We start from the raw sequence: 13,478 nt of genomic DNA, 5'->3' as shown, positions 1-13,478 counted from the left end.
CTTGACCCCCCCAGGGCGCTAAGATCATCCAGTCCTTCCTGTGGTATCTCAATCCCCGACAAGTCTTTGACCTGAGCCAGGGAGGGCCCAAGGAGGCGTAAGTATTTGCCAAGGCTCTGGGGGGGGGGGCATGGGGCGGCTTACCTGGCCCTCGGGGTACAGTACCCACACCCCGACCTCCTTCCTGTCTTCTGACCCCAGGCTGGAGATGTACCGCAAAGTGCACAACCTGCGGATCCTGGCGTGCGGGGGCGACGGCACAGTACGTCCAGGGGACTCCCTGCCCCCCACTCTCCCCCACCCCTCACCTCTCCCTGGCCTGGGCCCTGGCCCTGGCCCACCGCCTCACCTGGCCTCCCCTGCTCTGCTCCGCAGGTCGGCTGGATCCTCTCCACCCTGGACCAGCTGCGCTTAAAACCACCGCCCCCTGTTGCCATCCTGCCCCTGGGCACCGGCAATGACTTGGCCCGCACCCTCAACTGGGGTGGGGTAAGCGCCCACAAGAGGGCGCGTGGCTCTGGGGGTGGCAGGGCCTCTCCCCAGGAGGAGCTCAGCCCCTGCCTCCTCCCGCCAGGGCTACACAGACGAGCCCGTGTCCAAGATCCTCTCCCACGTGGAGGAGGGGAACGTGGTGCAGCTGGACCGCTGGGACCTCCGCGCTGAGCCCAACCCGGAGGCAGGGCCCGAGGAGCGAGACGAGGGAGCCACGGACCGGGTGGGTCGGCTGGGGAGGGTGCAGGGGCTTGGGGGCCTCGTGTCTGGGCTCCCCAGGTGACTGGGGCTGGGCCCTGCTTCCCGCTCACGCCTCTGGGACCTTGGGCGGGTCTCTGTTTCCCCAGTCCGTGCGGTGGGATCATGGCGCTCGCCCCCCAGGAGAGCTGCGACTCAGCCGCTCAGCCTGGATTGAGCTTGCGCCCATCGCCCAGGTCCAAGCAGGAGCCCCGGCCAGCCCGCCGAGCCCCGCAGGGAACTCCGTGCGGGAAGGAGGGCCACGGGGGCATTAGGCCGGGGAAGAGAGCGTCAGCCGGGCGAGGGGTGTCCAGGGCGCCTCATGGAGCCTCTCAGGGAGCCAAGGGGTCCGCGCAGGGCAGGCCCTGACATGGCAGGAGAGCTGGGGAGGAGCTTTCTGGTGTATTCTGCTCACCGTGTGGGAAAGGCCTCTGGAAACGCACGGGCCGAGCGGCTGTGAGGCCTGGGACAGGCCGCCCGGAGCAGGGGGTGTCTGAGGACCATGTCTCATGCCGGCCCTTGCCTTTTTCCAGCTGCCCCTGGACGTCTTCAACAACTACTTCAGCCTGGGCTTTGACGCCCACGTCACCCTGGAGTTTCACGAGTCACGAGGTTGGCAGCCTCTGGCTGAGGAGGCCGGGGAGGGACGGAGACTAGCTGTTCCCCAGAGGGTCATCCTTGCCCCGCCGAGTACAAGGCCTTCCTTCCCAGCCCACCCTCCCTACCCCGGCCTACGGAGCCCCAGCAGACCCAGAGTGACTGTCCCTCATTTCTTGTCACCACCCAGAGGCCAACCCAGAGAAATTCAACAGCCGCTTTCGGAACAAGATGTTCTATGCCGGGGTGAGCCTCGGGTCCGCCTGCTCCCTCCCGCTATTCTGCCGTCCCTGCCCCCGCCCCCTCCTGTGCCTGGCAGGCCGGGAGACCCCTGCCTAGCAGCGGTGAGGGAAAGCCCCTGCCACAGATGGTGACCTCCTCTCTCTCACAGACAGCCTTCTCTGACTTCCTGATGGGCAGCTCCAAGGACTTGGCAAAGCACATCCGCGTGGTGGTGAGTGGGGCCACCCAGAGTGGGCAGGCCCAGCAAAGACAGGCCCACTTTGGCAGGAATGCCTCAACCCTCTCCCCTGTCCCTGCCTCCAGTGTGACGGGATGGACCTGACCCCCAAGATTCAGGACCTGAAACCCCAGTGCATTGTTTTCCTGAACATCCCCAGGTGAGGAACAGTGGTTGCCGGGGCCGGGGGCGGGGGGGGCCTGCTGTCTCCATTGCCCCATACTGGCCGCTGAAGCCTGTCCTTCCCCACCCCAGGTACTGTGCAGGCACCATGCCCTGGGGCCACCCTGGCGAGCACCACGACTTTGAGCCCCAGCGACATGATGATGGCTACCTCGAGGTCATTGGCTTCACCATGACATCCCTGGTGAGTGAGCCCGCGCGTGGCCCCAGCTGTGCTGTGCCCACCCCTAGACAGCAGGGGGATCACCCACATCTCCTTTGTTGGCCGGGGTGTGGGAATTTACCCTCACCTCCCTTCTCTGGCCCCGAGCTTACCGTTTCCTCCCTGCTATGCTTTAAGAGTGACTCGACTTCTCCCCGTGCATCCCCAGGGGGACACCTTCATCAGCCCCCTCTGAGTAGGGGATCACACACCCCCTGCTCTCCATCTGGGGGTCCCCCGTGTCTTGTCCTCTGGCCAGTGCGCCTCGGGAAGGAGCAGAGTAGCAGAGTCTGGGGCCCCACCGCCCTGGCCACTGACCTACACCTTCTGCGCCCGCAGGCAGCGCTGCAGGTGGGAGGGCACGGGGAGCGGCTGACCCAGTGCCGAGAGGTGGTGCTCACCACGTCCAAGGCCATCCCGGTGCAGGTGGACGGCGAGCCCTGCAAGCTGGCCGCCTCCCGCATCCGCATTGCCCTGCGCAACCAAGCCACCATGGTGCAGAAGGCCAAGCGGCGCAGCGCCGCGCCCCTGCACAGCGAGTACGTTCTGCCCTGGCCACAAGGCAGGCTTCGTTCCCCCACTGGAAAGTCCCTCCGCCCAGGGCAGCTGGGAGGCACGCCTGGTTTGGAGCCTGGCCAGGGACTGGCAGGGGCAGGCTGAGTCCCCGGCTGAGTCCCCTCGCACTGCTCCCGCCCCTCAGCCAGCAGCCGGTGCCTGAGCAGCTGCGCATCCAGGTGAGCAGAGTCAGCATGCACGACTACGAGGCCCTGCACTACGACAAGGAGCAGCTCAAGGAGGCCTGTGAGTGGCGAGCAGGGCTGAGGGGCCAGGGGCGGTGCTGAGGCTGTGGAATTCCCTGAGGGCAAGGCAGGGGGATTCGGCCCCTGCTGAGAGCCTGCTCTGTCCTCCAGCTGTGCCACTGGGCACTGTGGTGGTCCCAGGAGACAGCGACCTGGAGCACTGCCGCACCCACATCGAGAGGCTGCAGCAGGTGAGGCTGGGGGTCAGGAGCCTGCCCTGCGCGGCTCTCACCGGCCCAGGTTTTGTTCTCTCCCAGCCCCGGCCTTTGCTTCTCTCCACAGGAGCCGGAAGGTGCTGGAGCCAAGTCCCCAACGTGCCAGAAACTGTCTCCTAAGTGGTGCTTCCTGGATGGTGAGTGGCCCTAAAGGCCAGCTCGTGGCAGCCCCAGGCCGAGTCCTGCCCCTCCCTGGGCTGGGGCAGCAGAAGACGTGGGCCTGGACAAGGGCCTCCTTCATCCTCAGCCAACTAACTGTCTCCCCACAGCCACCACTGCCAGTCGCTTCTACAGGATTGACCGGGCCCAGGTGAGCCTCACAGTCCTGCTCCAGCCAGGGCTGGTTCCGGGGCACTGGGGGTCCCCACTCCTGGGAAGTCATCCCTGTTAGTCCCCCCTCCACAGACAGGCTCACCCTGTCCTCAGATCCGCTAGCGCACACACACTCTCCATGTCCCTGGAGGAGGCCTGGTCCTCCGGGCTGGAGTACTCAGGGATGTGCCAAGATGAAAAGGAGCTGGCGTATCCCAGAAAGGCTGATGGGGGCTGGGGGCCAGGTTTTTGAAGCCCAGGTGCCATCCAGGGAGACACAGGAAAAAAAGGCACGTTTTGCCAATGGCCAGGCCCCCCGGGTTAAGGCTTAGCAGTGGGGAGAGGCTGGCAAGCTGCTGGGTGCCACGTGCAGGGGCAGGGGCTGGGCTTGGGGCAGCCAGAAAGGAGAGGAGCTAAGCGGGAAGAAGGGACTGGCAGGGCCGCGCACCTGGCTGCCTCCTGTCGGCATGCAGGCTCATGGCAGGGGCTTCTCCAGGTCTGCCGGCCTCGCTGCCCCCACGGGCTGTCCCGAGAGGCCCTGACCCCTGGCCCTGCCTTCCCGTCCACAGGAGCACCTCAACTATGTGACCGAGATCGCCCAGGACGAGATCTACATCCTGGACCCCGAGCTGCTGGGGGCATCGGCCCGGCCTGACCTCCCAACCCCCACTTCCCCCCTCCCCACCTCACCCTGCTCACCCACACCCCGGTGAGTCCCTCACCTCGCCAGTCCACTGGCTTAAGCCCCTCCGTAAGCCGTAGCGCCTGGATCTCCTTCAGTGCCAGCCCCTTCCCTGCGTGCCAGACACCCATATCCCTTGAGCTGCCTGCCCACGGACTCCCTGGCAGCAAACTGAACATGACCAAAGCCCAGCGCAGCAGCCCTCCGGCCCAGAGGCTACGCCGCTGCTGAAGGTCTGGGCTTCTCCGTGACTTCTCTGCTCCCACCCTACGACCTCCACCTTCAGCGGGTCTGTCAGCTTCCCCCCAACATCCAAGCATACCACCCACCCAAGCCCCCCACACCCACGGCCTCCAGCCCTCACCCCCCATTCTACACCCCCCACCACGGTCATGTATCCTCATTTGCAGCCTGTGGTCTGGGGCCTCAGCGGCCTCCCTCCCCTGCAGCCCCACTTGACCCTGGTTCTCTGAGTCCTCAAATTTGCCAGCTCTGGACTTGTCCTTGCTGCCTAAACACCCTTCCCCACCTCCACAGAGGCCCCCACACACATTCAAGTCTCGGCTTGGGTGTCCTCCTGGGCCCCTGTCTGAAGCTGCACTACAGTACCCTCTCCTGTCTCGTCTTCCTAGTCCCGCCTGCTCTCTGGAAACACCTTATTTATTTGCTCACCTGTCTCCCTGTCTAGAATGTAAGCTCCATGAGGGCCAGTCCTCATCTGTCCTGCTCACTGCTGTATGGCCAGCGCCCCAGACGGCACTGGAGATGTCGTAGGCACTCAATAAACTGTTGAAAGAACCAAGGGTGCCCCCCTATTGGGGCTGGGAGGGCGACAAGCTGGGCCTGTGCTGCAGCTGGGCCCCATCTCACCCTGCTCTGTTTGCAGGTCACTGCCAGGGGATGCTGCACCCCCTAAAGGTGAGGCCTCTCCCTGCAGGACCCCTCCTTTCTCCCGGGTCCTAGGAGTGAAGCTGGGTGGGTGGGCCAGGGTGGAGCCTAGCTGTCAAAGTCCACACGGCCCCATTCACCACCACCAGACCCTGGAACACATGCCCCGCAGCCTGCCCCCCTGCACTGGTGCATTGCGCGTGTTCATGCACCCACACAAGCACGGCCTCCATCCCAGAGAGTAATGGGCAGGTGTTCCGTGCAGGTGAAGAGCTGATTGAGGCTGCCAAGAGGAACAACTTCTGTAAGGTACTAGAGATTTCTGTATGGTACTAGCACCGGGGTTCCCAGCATCTTCCTCCAGGCAGCCCCCAAACACTGGGGAGACAGGCCTCCGGGTTGGGCCGAGAGCTGATCACTTTGGCAGCAGCTGTCTGTGGGTCTGCTCTTGCGGGACCTCCATGGTGACTGTCCCGTTCTGCCTTGCCCTGTCCCTGTCCAGCCCACATCTGTCCCTTTGTGGGCGCTTCCCGGCTCCCTCGGCCTGTCCCCAGTGTCCAGAAAGGAGCAAGTCCTGGAGGAACCACAGGCTGCAGGGCTTGGTTGGCAGGGATCCCGGAGACTCCGTGTTGCTGGGGTGGGGGAGACCCATCGTCCCCTGACACTCCAGAGTGGCCACCACAGGCCCCTTAGGGACAGAGGATGGGGGCAGGCTGCTGCTAGGCCTGGGGCCTGGGTTGTGAGTTGGGGGGCAAGTGTGACTGGAAGGAGGGCAGCCCTGTGGAACCCCAGCCCTGCTCTGCCTGCTGCCCCTCAGCTCCAGGAGCTGCACCGAGCCGGGGGGGACCTCATGCACCGGGATGAGCGGAGCCGCACCCTCCTGCACCACGCTGTCAGCGCCGGCAGCAAGGACGTGGTCCGCTACCTGCTGGACCACGGTGAGCTGGGGCCCCGAGCCAGGGCCGAGGCGGGCGGAGGGGAGGCCGCCCGCCTCTGACCTCCCCTCCCCTCTCCTCCAGCGCCCTCGGAGATCCTTGATGCTGTGGAGGAAAAGTGAGTAACTGGGCCTTGGGGAGCCCTAGTGATCCCGGAAACTGCCTGTCTCCATATGGCCCCTTTCGTTTGGCCCGTCACATCCCGTGCACCCTTCCTGGCCACATCGCTCATCCTCTGGGCCACCCCTCTTGCCCCAGGGCCCCAAACTTCCTGCCCTTTCCAATCGATGACCCTCGGGGGAGACAGGCAGAGGGCCCCGAGGACTGGCTGGGGCCCACAGCCATGCCTGTTCCCCCAGCGGGGAGACCTGTCTGCACCAGGCCGCGGCCCTGGGCCAGCGCACCATCTGCCACTACATCGTGGAGGCCGGGGCCTCGCTCATGAAGACGGACCAGCAGGTGAGCAGACTAGCAGGGCCGGCGGGGAGTCCTCGCAGACACACACCAGCCCCTTCCCACTCTCGCGCTGTGTAGGAAGGGGCCCCCTCGGGGTTCGAAGCTGTCGCACAGACGCAGTCCAGACCCTGAGAAACCTGAGCTGGCAGGGGTGGGGCTGCCCAGGCCAGCAAGGCCCGCCCTTCCCCACGGCAGCCCGGCCTCTAAGCCTGATCCCTGCTCCTCCCTGTTGCAGGGTGACACTCCCAGGCAGCGGGCTGAGAAGGCTCAGGACACGGAGCTGGCCGCCTACCTGGAGAACCGGCAGCACTACCAGATGATCCAGCGGGAGGACCAGGAGACAGCTGTGTAGCTGTGGGGCCAAAGCTGGGGCAGCAGGGGGCCTGGGCTGGCCAGAGGATGAGCCCCCTGCTTGCCCATCTCACTGCCACATTCCAGTGGGACAGCCACGGGGGGACCCATGCCCCAGGGAAGGAGCCCCGTGTCGCCCGCTACGGAGCCGCCCAGGCTGGACTCTGAGAAGCTGGGGTGTCTCACCTGCACGGGAGGCCCCAACCTGACCTGGTGGCTCACAGGGGAACAGGAAACTGAACTGGGCTGGGCAGGATTTTCAGGGGCTGAGACTGGGTCACTCTGGGTGGCCCTCACCCTCACCGGAGCGACTGCCCTCCCGGGAGATGAGGGCCCCGGGGGGAGGGCGGAAGGGCCGGAGGCCGGCGGGACAGCCTCCGAAGCCACCCAGACCTCCCGAGCCCTGCTCGGGGTCCCGGGAGCCGCGACCCCGGGCTGCCCTGACCCCACCCGCCCAGGGCTTCCTCCGGGAGACGCGGGGCCGCTGCACTCGCTGCCCGCTGACCTGCTTGGCACCGACCGCGTGACCCTTCCCCTGCACCCAGTCATTTCATTGGGGACTTTGTGGCCTGGGGACTGGGGCGGGGCGCGCGGTGAGATGTTTACAGCTGGGTATGACTCAGTAAAGTGGATTTTTTTCCTTTGTGCTTTTCTTTTTTGTGGGGCTGGGGGGGGGGCAGGGCCGAGGTTCTTCCAGATGCCGCGGGGTCGGCCGGCGCCGTCGGGGCTCGATCTGCCGACCCGGGCCCGGTCCCGGGGTTGAGCCGAGGCCCGCCCGCAGCCTGACCTCTGGCCCGCGGTCCGGCTCCGCGTGGCAGGGGAGGAGCCGGCGTCCTCCGCTTCCCGCTTCCCGCCGGGACGGCAACAATGAAAGCGAAAGAGGGGGGCGGGGGGCTCGGCGGCTCTCGCGCCCCTCGGCCCGGCCCGGCCCCTCCCGCAGGCCTCACTCGCTCCGCTGTTGGGGCGTCCGGCGCGGGGCCCCCGAGGCCGCGGCCCCGGGGTCACGAGGGGCGGGTAACTGCAGCGGGGCTCGGGACGGGCCTGGAGCGCCTCAGACGGCGCCTGTCGATCCAAACCACCAAGCCCGGCCCGCGGGCCCCTCCCCCACCGCCCCCGCCCCCGGCCCGGCGCGCCTTTGCGGGCTCCGGCTCCCCGGCTCCCGGGCTCCCCGGCACGACGCTGCGCCGCGGCCCGCGCACGAGGTGCGGGGGGGCGGCGGGGGGCGGCGCGGGGGGCGCAGAAGCCGCGCCGCCCCGGGGGAGGGGCCGGGCCTCGACGGGGCTAAAGCGCACCCGGGCTCAGGGCCGGAGCCGCCCACGGGCTGCGCACGCGGGCCCCGCGCGGGGCGCCGGGACAGTGACCCCGCCGCGGGCTCCGCCGCCCCGAGGCCCCGCGGCCAGGAGGGGAGGGGAGGGGGGCGCCCCGGGGGGAAGGGCAGCCCGCGGGGGCGGAGAGCTGGGGCCGCGGCCCAGGGAACCCTTAGTCGGGGCCAGGGCTGGGGGTCCCGCGGCGGGACAGGCTCGCGGCCCGGGGGGAGCGCGGGGACTCGGGGCGGGGGCCCAGGGGCGCGGGGCGGAGAGGCTGGGGCGCGGGGCGGGGGCGGAGGCGGGGACGCCCGGGTCTGGGGGCGGTGCGGGTTCGAGGGGAGGGGGCGGGGCGGCCCTTCCTCGGGGGGGCGGGGGCCCATGTGACCGGCTCAGACCGGTTCTGGAGACAAAAGGGGCCGCGGCGGCCGGAGCGGGACGGGACGGGACGGGCCCGGCGCGGGAGGGAGCGGAGCACCGCGGGCAGCGAGCGAGTGAGCGCGCGGGGCCGGGGCGCGGGGGGCCGGGCCGGGCCGTGGGGCCGCTGTCGGCGCGCGGGTGGGGTCGGGGGTGGGGGTCTGAGCCGCGTCCCGGGCCGGGCATCCCCGCAGTGACGCCTGGGGGCGCCCGGGCCGGCGGGGGGACCGACCCCTCGAGGCGTGCGGCCGCCACCTTAGGGGCCGGCCCTTTGCGCCGGGAAAATGGGGGGGGGCGGCCCGTGCGCGCGGCCCTCGGGGGAAGGCCCGGGCGGGGGGTCTGACCCGCGCTCTCCCCAGGATGCAGCTCCGAGGCGCCCTCCTCCTCGCGCTCGCCCTGCTGGCGCTCACCTCCGCTGTGGCCAAAAAGAAAGGTGATGGGGGTGGGGGCGCGGGGGTGCAAGAGCGAAGCCGGGCTGGAGGCTGGCAGTGGAGCCCCGCGACCTCGGCGGGGGCCGCCGGCACCCTAAGGCGCCCGGGACCCAGGAAGGGGGCCCCGAGGGAGACCGCGCCCCGGCCCTGAACTCTGTTCCCCGCGCGTTGTAGACAAAGTGAAGAAGGGCGGCCCGGGGGCCGAGTGCGCGGAGTGGACCTGGGGACCCTGCACCCCCAGCAGCAAGGACTGCGGCGCGGGCTTCCGCGAGGGCACCTGCGGGGCCCAGACCCAGCGCGTCCGCTGCAGAGTGCCCTGCAACTGGAAGAAGGAGTTCGGAGGTGAGGCGGGGCGCAGGCGGAGGGCAGGCCCCGGGGCACAACCTCGCCGAGGGGGGCGGCCCGGCGGCGGGCCCGGCGGCGCCCCCATGACCGCGCCGCTCTCCCTGCAGCCGACTGCAAGTACAAGTTTGAGAGTTGGGGAGCGTGTGATGGGGGCACAGGCACCAAAGCGCGCCAAGGCACCCTGAAGAAGGCGCGGTACAATGCCCAGTGCCAGGAGACCATCCGTGTGACCAAGCCCTGCACCCCCAAAACCAAAACCAAGGCCAAAGGTCAGTGAGGGGGGGAGGGTGTTGCAGGACCCTGACCCCCCCCTTTCCAGTGAGGGGGATGGTTAGCCTGAAGTTTGGACCCTGACCAGTTTCTTCTTGACGTCTCTGCACCCCTCCGACGGGCACTTACTCGGGGGGCCCCCAAAGGTGCTCGGGAGATGGAGAACCCCTCTGGCCCTGCTCTGGGGCTGGCACAACGTGCTGCTGGAGCGCTGGGCTTAGGGTCCAGGCAGGTTGTCCTGGGAGGGCGGCTTCCTGCACGGTGGGGGGCGCCTCGCCCCTGCCTCCCTGTCCCGGGGCTCATTCCGACTCCCCGCCGCGGGGGGAGGCCCCCCGGGCAGAGCTGACGCTTCTCACTTAGCAAGTGAGGACGCTGAGGCCTTTGTGCAGGGCTGCTGTCCCGGGACAGAACCCCCAGCCGGAAGGTTTCTGATCCCAAGTGAAAGCCTAACTTGGGGGATCGGGGAGCATCCTGCATCATAATGGCCGCCCTCGCTGCCCCCCCCCACCCCCACTCCCACCCCCACCCCCACCCCGGCCGCCTCTGGGTCAGATGATGGAAAACCACTAGGGGGCAGAATTTTATTTTCCCCGATGAGAGGAGGGGGTTCTGCCGGGTCCCCTCAGCCCCGCTCACCTGGTCTTTCTTGTTTTCCAGCCAAGAAGGGGAAGGGGAAGGACTAGCCCCAGCTGGACGCCTGGAGCCCCGGCCCGGGCAAGCCCACCAGTGCCTTCTGTCTGCTCGTGTAGCTTTATCAATCATGCCCTGCGGCTCCCCGCTCACTCCCTGCCCAGAGTTGGGGGGGGGCGAGGGGTTCTGGGAAGCTTGGGCCTCCCCACAAAGGGATTTGATTCCCCGGCCCCCCCTTTTGCTCTTCCCCACAATGATGCCATTACTAAGAAAGAAATAAACCGAAGTGTGTTTCTTTTTTCCCAATAAAAGCTTTTCTTTTAATATATAAAAGCCCTTCCCAGGGAGTTCGCTGTGGTCATTTGTTGGGGGGGGATGGGAGAGTGTGGAGCAAAGAAAGGTGGAGGGAATTGGGGTTTGGGCGCTTGGCGGTGAGTGCTCCCCAGAGCTCATGGAAATAGCAGAGCATTTGTGAAAGTTTCTTCCAGGTCCCCTACTAACCCTTGGAAGGGTGCCCCCCCACCCCCAACAAGTCCCCTAAGCCGCTCAGTCCCCTTCTCTCCAGAGGTCTCCGGCCGGGGTAGGGAACCTGGGAGGTTCGCTAGAAATGACACTCCCATCAGCCTCACCTAGTCAAAGTTCTCTTTGCCATTGCCATTCAGGAAGCTTCTCCCCACTGGGAGAAATGTGGGATGGTTGGCCTGCCTCTCCCCGTCACGGAAGTCTGTGGGTCACGCCCACCCCCGTTCTTCCTGATGACCCATCCACGGGCCAAGCTGCAGGGACCAGACTGCACAGGCCCCAGCCCCACCCTCCTGTGACCTGAGACAAACTTTCCTTTTGGGTGAGGCGGGGTTCACTGCAGAATAAGGTGGGCCCCCACGGGAGCCACACCTCAGGTGCGGGGTGTGAATCCCTGACCTCAACTGGTCTGTCCTGAACAGGACCCAGGCAGGTGGGGGTGGGGGGCACCCTGCCAGCGCTCCCATGTGCCTGCCTGCCCACCCAACCAGAGCCTGCCTGAGTAGCTGCAGCAAGGGGAGACTTCTGCCCCTGAAGGGGGATTTGGGAGGAGGGGCTGAGCCTACATGCAGGGTGCAGGGGAGCAGAAAGCACCAATTACACAGAATGGGGGACCCTACCCATCCATTCCCTTCCTGGGTCCAAGCATTTGACCCCTTTGCTCCTCCCAAGGGGATCCTGGGTTTCTGCTCCCCTGTAGATGTGCGTCCTTTAGGCCATGCTGGTCGGTCCCGGTGGGACAGGTACCCATGCAGGCCAGTGCCCCCAGCTCCCTGAGGCGGGGCAACAGACGGGTCAGGCGGTCCTGACGCAGGCGCTTCCTGAGACTGACCCTCTAAGGCCTGAGCAGAGATCCGGCCTCCGAATCCAGTCAGCGCCTCCTCGAGCCTCACGGGGCCTCAAGGACCTCAGTTCTCTCCAGCACACGTGAACACCGGCGGTGCCTCCAAGTCTCCCCCACAGCAGCCGAGCCATGTGGCCCCCCAGCACACACACGGGGCCGGCAGCACCTCCTGTGGCACTCCTGCCTGCCTACCTGGCAGTGCCGATGTTTCGATACTGGCAGAGCAGCAGGTGTCTGAAGGTCTTTTTAAAGGTGGCGTTGCAGAGGGCATAGCAGGCGGGGTTGATGGTGCTGTTGACGTAGCAGAGCCAGTAGCCGATGGACCACACCGTGTCAGGGATGCAGCTCTGGCAGAAGGTGCTCACCAGGACCATGACGTTGTAGGGCGTCCAGGTGAGGATGAAGGCCAGCAGGATGGCAAAGATGGTCCGCGTCACCTTGCGTTCCCGGGCCGCCATCTGCCGCTTCTTGCGCACCTGGTTGCGGGCAATGCTGGCAAACTTACGGGCGACGTTGGCCGCCGGACGCATGCCAGCTGGCGTGGCAGGCACGATCTCAATGGCTGTCACACACTCGTTGCCCGTCTGCTTCGTCACAATCTGGATCTTGGACCATTTGGAGGCTGGGTTGAGCCCCCGAGGCTGTAGGGAAGGGGCAGGCGTGGCGGGCGTGGTGGCCTCTGTGGTGGACAGCTCTGTGGGTGGCCGTTCCTTGGTGTTTTGGGTGGCACTGCCTGAGCTGGACTCGTTGGAGGTGTCCTTGTCGGCCACCGGGCGTGGCGGAGGGGGCAGGACTGGCGGTGGGGCCTCCTCCAGCTTCCCGTTGCGCAGCTCCTCCCGGGCGGCTGCTCCGGGCGGGGGCTTCTTGACACTCTGCTTCATCAGGGGGCTCTTGATGAAGGCCAAGGTCTTGGCCTTCTTCTCCTTGGGGCCTTCGGGCCGGTGCTTGTGGACTCGGCTGCGACTGGCCAGGGAGATGTGAATGTACAGCACCGTCATGATGACCACGGGCAGGTAGAAGGCCGCGATGGCCGTGCCGAAGGTCACCACCGGGTTGGACAGGAACTGGATGAAGCACTGGTTGTCCGGCACCGTCCGCTTGCCCACCACAAACTGCCAGAACAAGATGGCAGGCGCCCAGAGCACGAAGGATAGCACCCAGGCGGCGGCGATCATGAGGCCCGCCATCTTGGTGGTGCGCCTGGCTGGGTAGGTGAGGGGCTTGGTGACGCAGAAGTACCGGTCAAAGCTGATGATGAGGAGGTTCATGACAGATGCATTGCTCACTACGTAGTCCAGGGCCAGCCACAGGTCGCAGACCACGGCGCCCAGGGGCCAGTAGCCCTTGATGATGTACACGGTGTAGAGGTTCATGGAGAACGCGCCGATGATGAGGTCGGCGCACGCCAGGCTGAAGAGGAAGTAGTTGTTGACCGTCTGCAGCTGCCTGTTGACCTTGATGGACAGCATCACCAGGATGTTACCCACGACAGTCACCAGGCTCAGCGAGCCTGTCACCGTGGCGATGAACACCATCTCCACGGTCTCGTAGCGGTTATGGGTGGCTGTGACCAGACGCACAGACTGGTTGCTCGAGCTGCCGTTGACGGGTGTGAAGTTCGCCATTTTGGTTAGCAGGTGTGGGCGGGCGGCGGCTGAAGAGGAAGGAGAGACGGAAGAGGTGAAACACTGAAGAGGATGCGAGGGGTAACGTGAGGTAAACTGAAGCCAAGGTGATGGAGGAACACCACCCCGCAGCGTCTCCGTGAACTCCGGCCCAGGAGTTCCCTTGCCTGCATACGATTTGCCTTTCTCAGAGGGCCTACTATGCGCAAGCGCTATTCCAGGGCTGGGGGTTACAGAAGTGAACGAGATACTCGGCTCCCACTCTCATGGGAGACACGCA

The 13,478-nt window shown here is 66.5% G+C and overlaps 3 protein-coding genes across 9 annotated transcripts in view; 2 read left to right on the top strand and 1 right to left on the bottom strand.

Annotated features, from left to right (window-relative positions):
• Window positions 1–7,437, top strand: part of DGKZ (diacylglycerol kinase zeta) — a 39,725-nt gene extending 32,288 nt beyond the window's left edge. For all 7 annotated transcript variants that reach the window (XM_037522376.1, XM_037522375.2, XM_037522374.2 and 4 more), the window contains exons 11-31: window positions 15–97; window positions 202–262; window positions 376–489; window positions 575–715; window positions 1,263–1,341; window positions 1,517–1,572; window positions 1,718–1,780; window positions 1,873–1,946; window positions 2,042–2,153; window positions 2,511–2,710; window positions 2,872–2,972; window positions 3,083–3,162; window positions 3,254–3,323; window positions 3,456–3,496; window positions 4,068–4,207; window positions 5,067–5,098; window positions 5,334–5,377; window positions 5,886–6,006; window positions 6,088–6,121; window positions 6,363–6,462; window positions 6,695–7,437. In XM_037522376.1, coding sequence (XP_037378273.1) covers window positions 15–97; window positions 202–262; window positions 376–489; window positions 575–715; window positions 1,263–1,341; window positions 1,517–1,572; window positions 1,718–1,780; window positions 1,873–1,946; window positions 2,042–2,153; window positions 2,511–2,710; window positions 2,872–2,972; window positions 3,083–3,162; window positions 3,254–3,323; window positions 3,456–3,496; window positions 4,068–4,207; window positions 5,067–5,098; window positions 5,334–5,377; window positions 5,886–6,006; window positions 6,088–6,121; window positions 6,363–6,462; window positions 6,695–6,811 — 1,863 coding nt within the window. In that variant the 3' untranslated portion in view covers window positions 6,812–7,437. The remainder of the gene's footprint in view (window positions 1–14; window positions 98–201; window positions 263–375; window positions 490–574; window positions 716–1,262; window positions 1,342–1,516; window positions 1,573–1,717; window positions 1,781–1,872; window positions 1,947–2,041; window positions 2,154–2,510; window positions 2,711–2,871; window positions 2,973–3,082; window positions 3,163–3,253; window positions 3,324–3,455; window positions 3,497–4,067; window positions 4,208–5,066; window positions 5,099–5,333; window positions 5,378–5,885; window positions 6,007–6,087; window positions 6,122–6,362; window positions 6,463–6,694) is intronic.
• Window positions 7,438–8,546: 1,109 nt separating this feature from the next.
• Window positions 8,547–10,544, top strand: MDK (midkine). The gene is made up of 5 exons (XM_037521625.2): window positions 8,547–8,608; window positions 8,891–8,964; window positions 9,137–9,304; window positions 9,415–9,576; window positions 10,235–10,544. Exons 2-5 carry the CDS (start codon window positions 8,892–8,894, stop codon window positions 10,258–10,260), a joined length of 429 nt encoding a protein of 142 aa, XP_037377522.2. The 5' UTR covers window positions 8,547–8,608; window position 8,891; the 3' UTR covers window positions 10,261–10,544.
• Window positions 10,545–11,689: 1,145 nt separating this feature from the next.
• Window positions 11,690–13,239, bottom strand: CHRM4 (cholinergic receptor muscarinic 4). Its single transcript, XM_037521624.1, has one exon. The coding sequence runs from the start codon at window positions 13,196–13,198 to the stop codon at window positions 11,762–11,764; it is 1,437 nt and encodes a 478-aa protein (XP_037377521.1). The 5' UTR covers window positions 13,199–13,239; the 3' UTR covers window positions 11,690–11,761.
• Between the last annotated feature and the right edge of the window lie 239 nt (window positions 13,240–13,478).

Source organism: Talpa occidentalis, unplaced genomic scaffold (assembly GCF_014898055.3).
Source record: "Talpa occidentalis isolate TD23 unplaced genomic scaffold, MPIMG_talOcc4v2.1 talOcc4.3, whole genome shotgun sequence".
In the NCBI taxonomy this organism is placed as follows: Eukaryota; Metazoa; Chordata; class Mammalia; order Eulipotyphla; family Talpidae; genus Talpa; species Talpa occidentalis.
This window is presented reverse-complemented; position numbering and strand designations above follow the sequence as displayed.

Coding starts and splice junctions, on each gene's coding strand:
- MDK (XM_037521625.2), top strand. CDS start 8,892: ATGCAGCTCCGAGGCGCCCTCCTCCTCGCGCTCGCCCTGCTGGCGCTC. Junction 8,965..9,136: donor CGCTGTGGCCAAAAAGAAAG/GTGATGGGGGTG, acceptor CGCGCGTTGTAG/ACAAAGTGAAGAAGGGCGGC. Junction 9,577..10,234: donor AACCAAAACCAAGGCCAAAG/GTCAGTGAGGGG, acceptor CTTGTTTTCCAG/CCAAGAAGGGGAAGGGGAAG.
- CHRM4 (XM_037521624.1), bottom strand. CDS start 13,198: ATGGCGAACTTCACACCCGTCAACGGCAGCTCGAGCAACCAGTCTGTG.